The sequence below is a fragment of the Corythoichthys intestinalis genome, chromosome 9 (genome assembly GCF_030265065.1).
Source record: "Corythoichthys intestinalis isolate RoL2023-P3 chromosome 9, ASM3026506v1, whole genome shotgun sequence".
NCBI lineage: Eukaryota > Metazoa > Chordata > Actinopteri > Syngnathiformes > Syngnathidae > Corythoichthys > Corythoichthys intestinalis.
The window spans coordinates 5,911,012-5,929,221 of NC_080403.1; the positions used below are offsets into that span (position 1 = coordinate 5,911,012).

Genomic DNA, 18,210 nt, shown 5'->3' on the forward strand with positions numbered 1-18,210 from the left:
GCATCGACTTACAGTTGCGTCAATGGAATCCAAGTATATTGGCATCAATAGAATCGGCAAACATGGCCGTCAATGGCATCGACTTAAATATATGTCAATAGAATCCAAATACATTGGCATCAATAGATTCGACATACGTGGCAGTCAGTGGTATCAATGCACTGTAAATTCCATTGGAAATTCTATCGGAATTGAATGGGAAATTTGAACCAACGTTGCATCTCATTAAAAATGAATGGGAAAGTTTTTGGCAAATTTCTGGGGAACCCTAATTTTTTTCCAAATTCTGTATACTCTATATATAACTTTTATGCCCCCTCACCATCCCGGATTTTTCTATGTCCAAATTATGTGATTTGGTCAAAAATTGTATGACTAGATACATTTTGAAAATGTGTTTTTTTTTTCTTTAAAAATCTGTGAAAAATCAGCGTTTACGGGCGAACTAATTAAATTCCCTGCGTCGCGTGAAAATTCCGGTCGTTTTGATATTTGAACGGTGCCGATCGGTCAAACGGTTCAGGCTGTGCGGCGTGCCGAAGAAATCCCATTAAAAAAAAACAAACAAAAAAAACAGAATAACACTACTAACAACCACTGCAAACGATACTGAGGTAAACACAGCAGGCCGATGTGAACCCCTGGAGTTGAGGCCAAAAATGTCCATATCTGGTGCCAGAAACTTCGCTCTAAAATTTCTTAGAAAACTGTCCATAAAAAAAGTATAAAACAATAAAAGATTTCACCCGCCACACCCACTAAAATACAACTTCCTTGTCTTCTGGCACTCCTCTCCCTCTCGTCGGCCAGCGTGGCTTCTTTGTCCTTTAGGCAGCAGGTGACGAGGGAGAACCCCATGACGATAGCGAGGCTAAATCGTCCATTGCCTCATGCGTACAGGAGACCGCCGTTCCTCCCTGCTTTCTCCTGGCTCTCGGTCCTAGTGCTCTGGCCATGCCGAATTTATGGCCACTCGCGCTCCTCCCTACCATTTACACTGGCAAGGTGCTAATCAAGCCCAATTTGGAACACCTGGGGAGGAAAGTTCACTCACACCTGCTTCCTCTGCCTGCCACGCTCATTCACTCTCAGCTGTCTGTTACATAATTATTCGTTATATAAGAAACTACTGTGCTCTGCACTTGACACGCAAGTCTGTAATCTGCCTCATGCCCGCTTATCTGTTATCTGAATGTATTAGTTACAATTTCTACTACTGCTGTATAAAATGGAAACAACCCCCTAAAAGCCGATGATTTCAAGGAATATTAGCCAATATTATTTGAAAACTTATTGCTTACCTGAGAAAAGTTAAAACTGTAATATTTCCTGATAGTGGCATGGATTAAAATGAATCCTAAAGTTTATTTGACTAATATTTGGAACAGTCACCCCAACACTTTGTAGTCGTGTTATAGTGACTTACAGTTGTTTGTTCTCATTCTTGCTATTTGGCTACAATTAAAAACAACAACAACAAATGTCAAAATCAACAACATTTACTTGAAGAGAAATAGCCCATAGTTCAGTAATACACATAATATTTGAAATTGAACAACAATTTAGAACACCCAAAGGCTTTTTAATACATTCAAAAGTCAGAAAGTGCAATGATCAGCACCTAACAAAGGATTGCAAGCATTCGTAACTGCACTTCAATTTAAATTCCTGGCATCTCATATAAACGTTGTAAATCTAGCAAAACATTGTCAAGGTGTGCTCTGTGACATTTTCTATCTCAAACTTTTCAACTTTGTGAGATAGAAAATAACAAAAAGCCAAGTTTTCAAGTGCAAAATATTTAGATACAAATCATCAACAATAGTCAAGAAAATTTCTAGGGCCAACATAGACTGATAAAAAAATAAAAAGTCTAACGGAATTTTTCATCAGAAAATTCTATTCATTTAAATGATTTAGTGGTAGTTTCCTTCATTGTAACTAGTATCCAGCAAACTCTTGATTTAGTTTGCATCTATTCACTTGACGTTGGTCCTCCTCACATGAGCACCAGGGCGGTAAAGACTGACGGCAGAATGGTGAGGAGTAGAGGAGCGGAGAGGAATGCAATCCCAGAACATTCCGGGGTATTTGAAGAAAATGTTAAGAAAGTTGGCATCTCCCTGCTACCGCCACTTTCACTGATCCGGTCCATGATCCACGACCGGTATTGGGACACTCGCGCATATACTCCTGGAAAATTGGGCTCAGCACATCCTCGTCCAAAGCTGACGATGCCGAGTTGGACCCACTGAGAACCATTCTGGGCCACCATTGGACCGCCTGAATCCCCCTGTGCACAATTACACAATTGTCAACGTTCTTTTCAAGTCTGTGTCAGTATTTCAATTTGTGTAGTTGGGAAAAAGTGCATCTGAGGTTTATCAAAAAGCGTCCTCCCTCTAAAAGTCCAAAATTAGTATAATTACAATACGCATCCCTCACACTACAACTTTTATATCGTCACGCTAAATATTACAGTAATTTCTATCGTCACGCTTTTAAACCTAATTTATGCTAATGCATTGGAGGTGACGGCTTAGACCCTACGTCGTCAATGAGCATTTGAAGTTCTGCGTCAAGGGAGCGCGTTGCTGTGTAATTCATCGCCAAGCCACTAGAGGGATGTGGCATTGTGTTTGTATGGTTTTGGGGGACTCTTGTCGAATTCCTTTAGTTTTCTTCCGGTTAGACAACAATGGCAACAAAGATGGAACGCTTGAATGTGGATCTTCAGCTCATCAACACTGAACTACAAATGTTGATCATAGAAATGTTGAGGCGTCGGCTTGGTCCATTTTTGCGTGTAGTGCAAAAATGTTTATAAACGATGATTTCGCGTTGAACCAGAAACAACGTTCTGAGCGGACCAATCACAGTCCATTGACTTTCACGTCACCACGCGTTGACGTGATGCATATTTTGTCTAAGGTGCACGTCAGGCTACGGCGTAGGGTCGTAAATCGGGTCTACGTTGGCAGCGTAGGCCCGCCGTCTCAGCTACACAGAAGCATAAATCAGCCTTAATGCGCACAGTTCCACTAACAGCAAGGCTGCAGACGACAGTAACACAAAAACACTCTTCAACCGAACTGGAAACAACGTTCTGAGCGGACCAATCACAGTCCATTGACGTTCACGTCACCACACGTTGAGGTGATGCATATTTTGTTGAAGGTGCACGTCAGGCTACGCAATAGGGTCGCAAATCGGGTCTGCGTTGGCAGCGTATAATCAGCCTTAATGCGCACAGTTCCACTAACAGCAGGGCTGCAAACGACAGTAACACAAAAACACTCTTCAAAGTTAATTAGTGCTGGTTAAAGCGATACAGACCGCCTCAAGATATAAGAGAGGTGTCATTCAATGAGTTGTCAGTCAACATATCATCACAAATGGTATGAAAAAATTATAGAAAGGTTGAAAAGTTACTTAGTGTTGTTTTAAATGATTAAATGTGTTCTGCTTGGCTTAAAAAAAGTATATATGTGTGTAAATATGTATATATATATATATATATATATATATATATATATATATATTTATTTATTTATTTATATGGGGGGGGGGGGGGGAGTAACCCCCAAGCTGGGTAGTCATCCATAAAACGTACTGAAGTACAAGTAAAAAAGTTTCCAGTGAAAAGAATACTCAAGTAATGAGTAACGTGAGTAACTGCTTATTTAATTATTTATTTTCATAAAAATGTTTTTTTTTTTTCTCTCAGCACAAACTTATCTTTATTAACTTTCGTGATAATGATACTGTGCAGTTACCCATTACATAACCACATTAAGCCAAAGAAATTAAAAAAAATGATTTAGTTCCGACGTGAGAGAAAAAAAAGAAATTAAGCATTATTTTTCCAAAGAGCATGAGTTCTCTTTAGTGGAGAAAATTATTTCCTAGTTTGAATAGTTCCTTCATGGTTACTATTATGAAATCAAAATGATCATATCTCCTGGTGAATTGGTACCAAATAAAAACTGGAAGAGAGTTTTAAATCCCAGCTTTCGAGTCATGTTGAGGGCAGCACTCTGTCAAATACTTCATTTTTACGGTGCTTTAAAGACGCCACATGATTAAACAGGCTGGCGTGATCGTACAATGGCAAGCTTGAGTCTGATTGGTGTAATGGAGTCATGTGATTATTGTTGTGACGTCTCATTGGTAATATGGGTAGAGCAACCATTGGCATCACTGCCCGAAAAATTGTAAAGAAAAAAAGGAAACGACTCTTGTGTAGTCCAAAGTAGCGGAGTAAGAGTAGCGTTTTTTTCTTCACAAATCTACTCAAGTAAAACAAAAAAGTATTGCTTAGTAAAACTGCTCTTAAAAGTGCATTTTTCTCAAAAAAAACTTACTCAAGTAAACGTAACGCATTACTACCCACCTCAGGTTATAAATGATGAGTAATGTTCAATAACAGGTGGAGCTATTGCATGCTCAAATATTTAACCTACAGGGGTTCTATTAAAGTCACCTGGCATGAGTCCCGCCCTCCCTCAGTGAGACCGGCACAGATCATGTTGTCGGTGATGATTCCGTACGCATCATCGCAATCGTCGTTGCATACCACTGGAACCTCTACTTCCTGTAGCGTTTGCGGAGACGGAAGATCCACTGGAGAAAAAAAAGATATGTTCAAATGGAGTCACATGGAAAGTAAGTAAGTAAGTAAGTGAGTAAATAAGTACGTAAGTAGGTAGGTAGGTAGGTGGGTAGGTCATGACTTTTCTCATATCTTATTCATTTACTATTATTATTATTATTACTATTATTAAATATACCTGTCCTGTTCAGATGATTAGAAACTGAGAATGATAAATTTGAAGATCTTTAAATGCTGCAACAAAATTAATCTGCCACAGGAAAATCTGTTATACGACATACTCATACTCACTCATGTATAGGGAACAGATTGAATATATTTTGCTACCTAGCTAAATATAGAGTTGCAAACTCCTTACAATAACTTTGACTGAGGGGATACCATGTGAGGAGGGAAATAGAGAAGACAGGTCAGATAGGAGTGTGACAGAGCAGGGTGGGTACGTGCACAGATAGTATTAGTAATGTGGAATAGGGAACCCAATGTATGGACAAATCAACTGAGAGCCATAATGAGTTGGCATCCTACTAAACAGTTTATTTGCTGATCCTTACACCAGCAGTTGTATACCAATTTGTGTCTTATAATACCTATCCATGTGTGAACCCACTGTATCGAATGTTAGACATTTGCAGGAGTCGTCAGACATGCCCTGGCCACTATCCACCCCTCACGGGGCCGCGGCCAATGGAATTAAATGGAATAAAGCCCAAAATATTTTTTGCACATTTTATGCACATCATTTTCCCTTCTTAGCTGCAACACTGAATTTTAGGGTTCCCCCACCCAGTCAAAGCCCATTTCAATGACTGATGCTCAAGGCCCAGCAGCTCTAGGTGAAACGGCAGTCCACCCATACTATTGGCATGATTAATTTAGTAATTGGTTTGTGCTAATATATCGTTTTTTTCCCCGTTTATATATGTATATATATATATATATATATATATATATATATATATATATATATATATATATATATATACCGTAAATTCCGGACTATAAGCCGCTACTTTTTTCCCTCTCTCAGTATCCTGCGGCTTATAGTCCAGCGCGGCTTATTTGTTGATTTATTTGGGTTAATAGGTAACACTTTATTTGAGAGCGGCGTCATAAGACCGTCATAATTATAACACTATCAAGGGCATTAATGAATGCGTATGACAGATGTCATTGTCATCCGGCAAACTATGTCACTAACTCCATTAATGTCCAGCTCTGATCTTTTAAATCTATTCAAAAGAGAGATAATTTGCCGATGACACAAAATGACATCTGTCATAAGGATTCATTAATGCTCATGGCAGTGTCATGTCATAATTATGATAGTCTTATGGCACGACTGTTAAATAAAATGTTACCAAATACCATAACTAGCAATTAATGAAACAACTGAAACAGCAACTGAAGAAATAGTTGGCACATAACATGAATTTTGATTGTTATTTACATCTGTAGTGCTGCAATGCATGCTAAGAAGCATGTTGGACAACAACAGTGTTGACGGCAGGTGGCAGCAGAGGTTGACTGTCTCTTCAAGGGAGCAGTAATGTCCAAATGAAGCTTCTTGAAGCAATGGTGGTTCATTTGGTCTTATGACCGTCATAATTATGACATGACACTATCATGGGCATTACTGAATGCTTATGACGGATGTCATTAAGTGTCATCCGGCAAACTGTGTCACTATCTCCATTTATGTTCAGCTCGGATCTTTTACAACCATTCAAAAGTGAGATAATTTGCCGGATAACACTAAATGACATCTGGTGTAAGCATTCATTAATTGTCATAACAGTGTCATGTCATAATTATGATTATCTAATGACAGTTTTATGGGGCCACTTTCAAATAAAGAGTTACCAAATACCATCTCTAGCAATAAATGAAACTGAAACAGTAACTGAAGAAATAATTTACAGAGAACATGAATTTTGATTGTTATTTACATCTGTAGTGCTGCAATGCATGCTAGGAGGCATGTTGGACAACAACAGTGTTGACAGCAGGTGGAGCAGTGATGGGCAAATTAAGATTCTTGAAGCAATGAAGCTTTTCAGCCCAATTGTTCAAAGCTTCATGGTGGTTCATAGTCAGGTGCGGCTTATCTGTGAACAAATGCTGTTTTTGTGTCAAATTTGGTGTGTGCGGCTTATAGTCAGGTGCGCCTTATAGTCCAAAAATTATGGAATATATATATATATATATATATATATATATATATATATATATATATATATACTGGACTGTCTCAGAAAATTAGAATACACAATATTCTAATTTTTTGAGACAGTCCTGTGTATATATACAGGACTGTCTCAGGAAATTAGAATACACAATATTCTAATTATTGTGTATTCTAATTTCCTGAGACAGTCCAGTATATATATATATATATATATATATATATAGAGAGAGATAAAGAAACATTTTTTCCTAAGACTATTGATAGCAGCTGTGTAATTTTATTTGAAGGTCTATTAAATTCAAGCAGATATTGATTAGGAGAATTTGTTTTTCAAAGAGGAAGAGTTTCTTTCTCACAGACTAGTTTCTGCAACTGCTGTATCGGTGATAATCCACATAGCCAAATAGAGATTAAGGGAGTACATAACAGAGTATTTTCATTGTTATGAATACATATATCGGATTAGAGAAATCCCTATTCTCTGCTTATTCGACTGTGTTATGTGCCCTTTGTTAAGTGTTTTAAAATTGAGTGTACTAAAAACATTATTTTGGTTTTAAAGCATCGAAAGCATGTAATTTTTCTTCTTATCACTATGTTGCTAGCATTTATGAGAAAAAAAGATACATTTGTAATGAATACAAATTTTTGGAAAAAATGAGTGGAATACGAGTCATTCGTGCAAAACTGATGACCCTTTGAGAGCTCAATAGTTGGAAATCGCTGGTGTATAGAGATTGATGTGTACAGAATATTTTGTAGTAAAGAAAAAATCTAGGTAAAGAGATGCATGTACCGCCACTCCCGATTGTGCCCCATCCGGTGATCCAGACATCGGTTCCGGCTCCGACGCTAGTGTCGGGAGCGGCGAGGCACACTGGCCGAATGAAGTCAGTGTAACTAACTGGGGCAATCCTTAACAGGGCAATGTCGTTGTCGTTGGTCGGATTGTTGTAGTCCTCGTGGAGAATCAGCTCTATTCCGGTACGGTTCACCCCGTTGGGATTAGCCAGCTCCAGGGATTGGTATCCCAAAAGGATAGTCAGGTCACTGGGTTCTCTGTTGGCAATTAGAAAAATCACTTACTATATCTCACCAGTCAGCAGTGCTCCAATGTTTTATTGTGGTTTAATGTTCACAACCCTGCTTTGTTGTTTTGTGTGTTTTTTTTTTTTTCTCCGAAACATGTTACACTGTTACACTGAGATGTTAAAAATGCAGATAATGTGCATGTGGGTCAGTGACGTGTGGTCAATGGAGGCAGAGCCGTCATGGAAATAAAAAATGTGAAATGAAAAAACAAAAAAGACTCAATAAAAACGAAATAATAAGTACTCACTGCTTGTAACCAATGTGCACAGGCTTGCGCAAGTGCACTGGGTGTGCGTGTGTGTGTGTGGGGGGGAGGGGTATGTGTGCCTTGATTGCAGTATTGGACAGATGGGTGACCTGCGACCAGGTGCAGCTGATCATCGTTAACAAGTAAGCCAGTCTCTGGTCTCACTTAATCGCCAGATCAACATTTCTACTCCACAAGTTTGTGACTCTAGCATTCGCTTTGTTCTCAGAATTGTATTGCTTCTACTCAGCTCCCTTTGCCTTTGTTCACAGATCCTGCGATGCTTGCCTGCCTTAAAAGCTCACCTGCTCACCCACCAACTGCCCACCTGACCAATTGACACAGACTGCCTTCACATACTGCAATAAACAGTTGTTACCAATGCCACCTTGCCTTCCTTCTCTGTGCTTGGGTCCCCCGTTCACCCAGAACACTAACAGCTTGATCTGGCCGGAATATGGACCCAGCAGAGGCCAACCTGCTCCACCGCCAAGTAGCTGCCCAGGACGGCCTTCTGGAGAAACACTGTGAGGCAATCACAGCCCTCATGAGCCAAGTATGTGAATTTGCCGAAACTTACTTACTCGCCTCCAGGCTGGGCTCTCCTTCCTTCAGGCCTCCATCTGCTCAAGTTGTCCAACACAGCCCCTTATGCCTTTAGAGAGCCATTTGTTCCAGCAACTGCTCCCTATCATGGAGACCTGGGGACTTGTCGAAACTTTCTGGTTCAATGTGCACTTTTCTTCACACAGCAGCCCCACACATATGCTTCTGAAGATAGCATACCTTATTGGCTGCCTTTGGGGCTCCGCGCTACAATGGGCCACGGCAACTACTCCTCTTGTGATGCCTTCACTGACAGGCATGGAGGCGGTGAAGTGTCTCATGTCGCTCCGGCAAGGCACATACAGCGTAGCAGAGTTTGCAATTCACTTTAGGACGCTTGACGTCGAGAGTCGGTTCAGTGACGAAGAACTCTCAGAGATCTTACGGGGTGCACTCAACGACTAAATCAAGGACGAGTTGGCCGCCCATGATGAACCTGCTAACCTTGACCAGCTCGGTGACCTTTCTATCCGGCTTGATTGTCCTCTCCGCGAGGAGTTTGAGACACCCGGGACCACTGGCTTTGTCGTCCACCCTGCCACATATCCCGCTCCCCCCATCATTCCAGGGGGGACACAACTCACCATCTGCACCGCCCCATAGTGCAGGGCCCGAGCTGACGCAGCTGGGCCGAGCCCGGCTATCCACCGAAGAGAGAGTGAGCCCCTGCGGTATGCCAATCTGTGCCTTTTCTGCGGGGGTAAAAACCCCTTTGTCGCCAATTGCCAACTATGGCCATCAAGGTCAGCCCAGTGAGTCATGATCGAACCATTACCACTGTTCGTTTAAAGCTTTCTGCCATGCTTTGTTGGAGGGAACAGTCTATGCCGTTATATGCTTTTGTTTTGCTTTTGTGTGACTCAGGAGACAGCACTGTTATCCTTAATACTCTCAGGAACCGCAGTGTACCTGCTTGGAGTGACTATCATCTCAGTAACTGCCTGGGGTCGGCTGCCGGGGACGATGTTGCACCACCAGCTCCAGAGCAGGTAGACCTGTCCCTTGTTCCAGTTTGTCATCACGATCTTGCTCCATTTTTCGGCAAAAGTCGTGGGATGACGCAACCACCTCATAGACCCTGCGACTGCACCATCGATTTGAAGCCAGGGGCGCCGTTATCCAGTCGTCAGCTATTTAACATCTCATGGCAGGAATGCCAAGCTATGGAGGAATACATCTTTGAATCTTTGCTGCTGGCATCCTCTGTCCCTCTTGTTCACCAGTGGGGGCGGTTTTTTCTTTGTTGACAAAAAGTACAAAACCCTGGGGCCTTGCGTGGATTACAGGGGCCTAAACACCATAACAGTCAAGAACAGGTACCCACTCCCTCTCATTGAATCTGCTTTTGCACTCCTTCATGGGGCCACCAGCTTCACAAAGCTATATCACAATGTGTAAAATAAGGGGTCATTATAATCTGTTGGGAATAATATCATGGTTGGTGCAGCACTCTCGGTCACGGAGCCGGGCCGAATAGACATCTCGGTTGAGACAAACGGCACTAAGTTTTCGTGTGCTGTGATGCACAGGCTATCAGCAAAAAATATCAAACTGTTGTGTTTCACTTTATATCCAAATCACATGTTAAGGCGCACGACAGCTCTGGATGCTAACAATCTCCATAATTATATTGGAATAAGTTTGATCACACAATGGTTTACCATGAATATCTGCAAATTAAAACTGGAGTTCTTGAATCAAACTTGTCACATGAACTCTACCCTTTTCTCATCCCAACCTTCCTATTCATTTTTGTTTTGCTGCTCATTTTGTGAAATATTGACAGTGCTGTGCTGTCATGCTCATTAATGCTCCACTCGGGTTCAAATTGAAAGGGCTGAACAGATGACATGTTTATGTCACTGGAGTCAAACTCTGGAAGTCCAAAAGTGTTACCCAATAATTTCATCACCCTGCTACATCAACAACAATGGCGACCTTCTAGTTAACCTGACAAATTTAATGGGGAAAAAAAATATCAAGAGGCATTTTAATATCAAATTATTATAACTTATACAAACAATTATCTTTTAAGAACTGCAAGTCGTTCTATCGATGGTCCCCTGTAAAGATAGCCATATTAAAGGTAAGCCTGTTGCTCTTCTTCGGAGCCTTTAACAGCCATTATGTCTTATGGTAGAAAGAACCGCGTTTGTCCTTATTACTCGTATATAAAATGCTTTGCCTGACACAATGTGACAAAGTTGCCAAAATTGTATGAAACTGTGCATTTGCTGTGATTGGCATGCAAGCGAAGATCTACTTAGATTGGATATTAGCTAAGTAGACTTTAATTCAGGCGAACTGATTTTTTTTTTTAATTAAAGTGTTAAAACCTCTGGATATTACACAATCGAGCCGAGTCTAAAGTAGCCCCAATTTGGTTTGAGATTGGTTGAGAAACACCCTTCACCACAAAATACTGAAGTATGTTTATCTTACCCAAGATATCTGCTTGAATTACATGATATGAATTAACTGTGAATGCCTTTTTGTTTGTATTCTTCAAATTTACTGAAAAGGCAGATAGGGATGGACACGTCAAAATATGCAATCGCTTCTGTTGTGCAGAAGCGGCTACGCTATTCCCTAGACGGTGTTGGTGGCAAAGGTCGTAGTGAAGCTCGTCAAGTTTGAAATAGGTTTACTGAGTGTTAATGACTTTTTCTATTGTTGTGATTCAATTAAAAATCATTTAAAATCTAGTCAAGTTTATATTACCATATTGGCCCGAATATGAGACGGGCCTGATTATAAGACGATCCCCTCGTCTTCAAGACTCAAGTTTGAAAAAAGACTTTTCGAACACCAAATTAATTTTTATACAGAAAATAATTACAGTACATCTGAAACAAATGATTATAACAATATATTTGAGAGAAAAAGCATGTTATTTTGCCTTATTTAAATCTTAATATCTGAACATTTAAATATGTAAAGTGCAATCACATTCGTAAATGAATGTCTTCTGGTTTTTGAAATGTAAATAAACCAATCTATTGTGATAAAACAACAAAATTGCAATAACTGCATTAACCATCAAAGTGAAGTCTAACTGTAACTGTAGTCTTGAAACAAATCTGAATAAGGAAAAACATTGCAATAAAAAAATGCAAACTGGTTAAACTTGAGAGTACCTGAGATCTGTCATGACAGAACATCGCTTAAATGATATCTGGCGCCATCTAGCGTCGTGAATGGGGAGACTAGCTGAGATCTGTCATGACAGAAGATTGCTTCAATGACATCTGGCGTCGTGAATGGGTATAATGTCTAGACCACTAATATAAGACGACCGACCCCCTCTTTGTCAATCTTATTTCAATGCAAAAAACACCGTCTTATATTCAGGCCAATACGGTATTTATTCATTTATTTTATCATTTGATATACAGTATATATTTTTTGTTGTATTTTTTATTAGTCACCCTAGCTGTTTCGTCTGTCGATAAATAAAGCAGCACCTCTAAATATTGGCATATTTGAAAGCATTAATAGCGTCATGGTTGAAAATGAAGGAAAACATAATATTGATTCAGCATTCTTCCAATATTAATAATCGAAATGACACTTGGGTTTTGTCAGGATTCCAACACTGGAACAATATTAATCGAGGGTGCAAGAGTGATGACAAATCAACGTCGGGTGACAACGTTGATTCAACGATATAAGATCGACAGCGGAATGTTGATTCAACACCTTTTCGGCGTCTGTCTGCTACAGTATCTGGCATATGGTTATTATATTGCTGAATGTTACTTATTACAAGTGGGTCTGAGTGTAATTCACTGTAATTATGTCAAGTCATGAGAGGCTCACTCGTTAAGGTCGGGTGGGAAGCAGTGAGCGGCACACAGAACCCATTCCGGAGTGATCAGCGATGCGCCACAAGAGTGTTGACCTCCTCTATTCAAGCTCGCTTGCCAGGGCCATGCCCCAACAGGTGCATCCTCGCCTCCCACGATCCTGGCGTTGGTCGTCACCGTGCCACATTCTGTCCCACAAGAACACAGCACTTAGCAATAGCATTGCCACAGAAAACTCAGTTCCTTATTATTCGATCCGTTCTCACTGCAAGACCGTATGGGCTCTGCTCTACTGTATATCATTTGTGGTTGTCAAGTACAGGTCTAGAAATGTGCCTCGTCTTTCTGGTGGGTAAACATTTTAGATCAGGTTTTGACACACTTGTGGATATGTCCAAGAATGCGGCATGGAAAGAGGGTGGGAAGGTGCGACTTATAAACGTTAACTATATACCAAGCTTTTTTACCTTACCTTTAGAGCAGTGTAATTTTAGCTGCCACTCTCGTCTTCTATCTGACCATTAAATGAACTGGTTTGCTCAGAGGAAAGTTGACGTGCGCCTGTTTTGAGGTGAACGCAGACACTACTGGCAGATTATGTGAACGGCTTAAAACTTTTATTTTTTTTAAACTAGGAGCAGTAACATATTTTCAAATGTCATACAAAACAAATGAAGATTTTTTTTTCATTCATTCCCGTGATGGACAGAATATTCTATTTTTTTAGGTAAAAGATGAAATGCTCCATTCAATGCTCTTTGAATATTTCAGATTCAGAGATTTATTTCTCACTGACACCACCTATCACAAGATGACAACAGATGAACGAAATTCCGTTCGATGAGTGAGCTTCGGGCCGCTGCAGACTTTGTTCCACGCCGCCACTTCTCTCTCGTCTTCAGAAATTACAGTGCAAGTTACAAGTACACACACATATATCGTACAAAATAGCATGGGTATGACACGACGCACAGGTCATGTGCAGGGATTTTTTTGTACGAAAAAAAGAACTACCAGTCATGGCTGGAGGAAGGGGGGGGTCAGTGATAGTAATAAAAAGGCGGTGGCGGACTGAAAGGGGGGATGTTTATGTGAGTGTGTGTATGCGCAAGTGTATTAATGTTTGTGCGTGTCTGTAGACAAAATAAGAGTCGCAAGGCCCTTCGACCGGGCTTGGGAAGAGATCAAGGGCAAGAAATAGGGCCATCTGCGCGGCTCTCTCCAGGATAAGGGAGTGGTCGGGTAAGGGTGTTCAGGAAAGGAAAAGAAAATTATAATCAAATTAAACCGAATAAATAATTTAATACGCCCCAATATGGTTGGTCTTTAGTCAAATTTGTGCTCCTCATGGCGTAGGCGAGATCTCCGGTCCCTTAAGTCATTGCCAATAATTGCGGTCTGCCTCGACAGTTCAGACTGAACTGAGTCCACTGAGTCCACGGAGCCAGTTCTCGGTCCGAGCCTCGACGCGATCTTACAATGCCTTGAATCGCACCGTTTGATCCGTAGTCAATTTGTTGATTTCCTTGAAAGCTGCCGTCTTGGAAACTTTCTGGTAGAGCAAGACATCTCCTTAGCCAAGCAGAAGGAACCCCACAACCGTCATGCCAAACAGCCAAATATCCTCGATTTCTTCCACGGACAGGACAGTAAGACACGCTGGCTTCCAGTGATCCCATGAATCTCTCACATAAAAGTGGCGAAGGTCCCACCCGGGCAATACGGCTCTCCTGGTGCACCGTGTCTTGAAAAAATCTTGTCAATTGCGCTGAGAGACCAACTAATCAGATCCATTTTCGTTGTAGAGACCAGCGCTGTTAATCCATAGAGGAAATACAAAAAAAGCAGACAGACTAGACTAGACAAAGATAGCAGCAAGCAGCAGCAGAGAGGAAATACGTCCGCCCCCGTCGAAGGCAGGAAGAAGCAGCTTGTTCCACCTCATGAAACATTCTGTCCATTTCACTCATCAGCATTCATTTCATTGATTGTTTCTTGCTAATCCTGGTAGCATTATAATTGGAAATTCAGTTAATACAGTACAGACTGGCCTCTTATTCCTGCAACAATCTATCTTATCTCTAACTTTTTTTCTCGCCGTGGGTTGTTGAATTGAGTTCATTTTTTAAAAACTTTTACATTAGTCGAATTTTCTTTAATCCCAGACAATAGGGACGAGGGGGCGTACATGCTCTCTACTACCCGCTCCAGCATCCTGGAAGAGTGAATGGTCAGCAGAAGGTGTGACTCGCCTCTCAATCTGACAGGTGAGTCACAACTTCATCCATCAGCTGATAAAGATGCGTCACACCAACACCAGTGACTCTCAGATGAAGGCGGCTGTGTTCGCCGAAACATGTCAGGTATTTAAACCACCTATAAATATTATCTGAGATTAAAGAAAAATTCTACTAATATCACCGCGATTAGTACAGTATCTTCCTCTGACACCTTTTTTATAATCCAAACAGTTGAGGCACAAGGCAGGAATATTTGAAGTTTGCGTGAAGAGTATCGTTCAAGACCTCCTGCATATCTTTAAGTATCTCAGTACCTTGAGTTTAACCTTTGCTGTGATTGATGCAAAGAAAATTACATTGAATCCATTTTTTTTTTAAGTATGCATTTGTATTAGCATTCACACAAGTGTTTTAGTTAGTTTAGAATTCACTTGACTTCTTGTGGATATGTATATCCGCTGCATGTAAGTATGGGCGAAACTCACACAAACCTGCAGGCAGTGTATAAGGGATGAAAAAGCATTTTTCATCATTATCTAAAAATCAATAGATAAGGAAACATAACTCACCAACATTATTGTTTTGCCCAGCGCCTCCTACAAGATAGAAAAAATTTAAATATATTTAACATGGAATATGGGCAAGCCAACACACGTTACAAATTACCATTAAAAAAAAATATATATATATATGTTGAAAGAATGTTTCTACCATATTAACGACAAGCTAATGTCTAAAGGAAGACAACGTTTGTGAATGCATTAGTTGCGTCAGGCTAACACTTTATCCTTGCAGATGAATTTAATTTTAAATGGTGTGCTGTGGAATAGAGAGGATACCAGGATGACATATAGCGTTTTAGGCCTATCTTCTACTAGAAGATATGCACTTTTTTTTTTTTTTTTTTACCATTTAAATGTTGAAAGTATGCCCCCCCCCCCCAAAAAAAAAGGATAAAATGGGAAAAAGTGGCACTTTAACTTCAACTCTTTTGAGGTTTTACCCAAACAATTTTCAACTTTTTCAAGTTTTCTCACTGTTTTAAACTGACGTGCAATTAATTGCATTTTACCAGAATACATTGATTGATTCATTCGTCCACAACAATCATTTCTTTATATATTTTATCATGAGGGTCCACTTTATTTATTTATTCATTAGGTGAGCAAAGGCAGGTGGACAGTAAGTGGAATAAGTTTATGTATAATTTATATTCTTACAATTGTGTTCACATATTATTACTATATGTATAACTGCTATAACTACAATTTTAATTATTTAAATTCTCCAAATGATACCATTAAAAAAATTGGGTTGGAACATTTGGCACTCCTTAACTTTTTAAAGAAAAAGGAAAACGTTTAAAGTAAAAAACCAAGAAGTGTCAGGGATTTGAAAAATTACAAAACAGATTGCAAGAAATTAATACCCAGGCAAACTTGTGTAAAAAAGTCTGTCGACACGTAAGACTTCAGAGCTGTGTAAATCGTGATGGAAACCAGTTTGAGCTGCTGCGTTGATCATATTTGTATTCTATTTAAATATGTAAACATAATTTAAACTGTTTTTTTTTTTTAATTACTTTTCACAATAAAATTGAATTGTCATTTAAAATTGTTAGTTTAGATAGTTGTATTTATACAAATATATAAAAACACGGTATCATATATGTATATACTAGTATATGATTATTTATTACCATTTATTACTTTACTAGGAGGGTAGGATTGATCAGTTCATGGGTGATTAAAAAAAATACTGTATATTTTGGGGAATAAAAACTTATTTTAAGAAGATGACAAGAAAATGTATGTCTTGTTCGTTAATTGATCAAAATACAGAAGTGTTACAAAGGGAATCACATTTCATTAATTCATTGTTAGTTAATAGTTGTATGTATACAACTATATAAATACATATACTGTATACATATATATAATATGTACTATACTTTGAGGGTAGATTGCATGATCCGTTCGTGGGTGAAAAAAAAAACATTATTTTAAGAAGGTGACAAGACAATGTATTTGTCTTGCTTATGAATTGATCAAAATACATATGTGTTACTAAAAGTAATCACATTTTACGATAATTCAATTGGGTAAAATAATAATTCACTTAGGATCCTTATAGAAAATTATGCAATTATTCTTTATTTGGAATCCTATTGACAGCACTATAATTTAGAAACACCCTGCGGGATCATATTTTTGTTTTAGGAAGTTTAAAACGGGCAATTACATTACACCAATATACTAGTATAAGCCTTATAATGAAGGCAACACATGCTAATAACCATTGTTAAGTCATTTTTAAAGAATAACATCGCATAACATAAACTTATAGTATTATGTAAAGAAATACATAATTATTAAGAACATGAATTGCTATCCTCAGCTTCAGGAGCTTAATTTTTACTCATTGAATTCCCATCTAGGGTATTAAGATTAAACTTAATCTGTCATATATACAGTAGCTAACATTGAAATATTTTTAATAATAATAATACATTTATTTGAAGGTGCCTTTGTAGCACTCAAGGTCACGATACAATCATATTAAAAAAATATTGGCAGATTTAAGATAAAAAAAAAACAATAAAAATTAATAAGGGTAAATAAAAGTATAGAACATCTAAGATAATTTAAAATACTAAACAAATGTGAAAACACGAACAATTAAAAAAAATGATAAAAATAAGTAGTGGAAAACTAAAATACAGAAAAATGATGATTATTGTGGATAAGCAAGTATGAACAGGTGAATTTTGACTCTCGATCGAAAAAAAAAAAAAACACCTGTTCAGACTTGCCCATCCACAGTAATGAGATCAATCAGATCAGTTTAGTTGATTTTTTTAGACAAAAACCACAGCTGTTTCTGAAGTCCAAGTTGACATTCAGTCAAAATTAGACATTGCTTATTCATGTGTGATGGCCACCATGTAAATACAATATTCTATGTGAGAAGTAATATTAAAAGAGAAAATGAGGCAGAACTCACTTGGCACCAGGAACGCGAGGAGCAAAAACCCAAGCTGATAGAATTTCATGCTGTGATTGAAGCGTGTGAGGCCGACAAGGGAGTAAAGTGTGCTTTAACACAGGTGCGCCGCTCTTGTCAGTTAAAACACGCCCATAAGGATATACATTATCTGAGTCATTTTGTTCCTGCTGTCAAAGTGTGGCAGGTGTACACGCCTTGCATGTCACATAATCACATACACAATGACATCTACAAATTGTTACACAATGGACCCAAGACAATGGAAGTCATAAATCAACTCAAGGTAGCTTACTAAAAATAAGACCACATACTGAGCAGATTAAACCGATATTAAATGTCTCAGACAGAATATTCTTGCTCTTCACTGTTTTTCCTCATCAGGCAGTTTTGGATAATGCAGTATGTCATGATCC

General features: G+C 39.0%; 1 protein-coding gene across 1 annotated transcript; it reads right to left on the reverse strand.

Annotated features, from left to right (window-relative positions):
- Positions 1-1,483: 1,483 nt before the first annotated feature.
- On the reverse strand, positions 1,484-17,919 carry LOC130921377 (serine protease 33-like). Its single transcript, XM_057845201.1, has 6 exons — positions 17,795-17,919; positions 15,361-15,387; positions 12,565-12,739; positions 7,597-7,859; positions 4,484-4,623; positions 1,484-2,293 (listed from the first exon to the last, which is right to left on the reverse strand). Exons 1-6 carry the CDS (start codon positions 17,841-17,843, stop codon positions 2,000-2,002), a joined length of 948 nt encoding a protein of 315 aa, XP_057701184.1. The 5' UTR covers positions 17,844-17,919; the 3' UTR covers positions 1,484-1,999.
- Positions 17,920-18,210: the final 291 nt, after the last annotated feature.

Bases quoted from the DNA above. Each gene is read 5' to 3' on its own strand.
- LOC130921377 (XM_057845201.1), bottom strand. From the start codon at position 17,843: ATGAAATTCTATCAGCTTGGGTTTTTGCTCCTCGCGTTCCTGGTGCCA. The intron at 7,860-12,564 runs GTGAGCCTCTCA...AATTGCCAACAG, and splicing joins TTCCCACCCGACCTTAACGA to AGAACCCAGTGACCTGACTA. The intron at 4,624-7,596 runs GTACATGCATCT...TTTTTTCTCCAG, and splicing joins GGGCACAATCGGGAGTGGCG to TGGATCTTCCGTCTCCGCAA.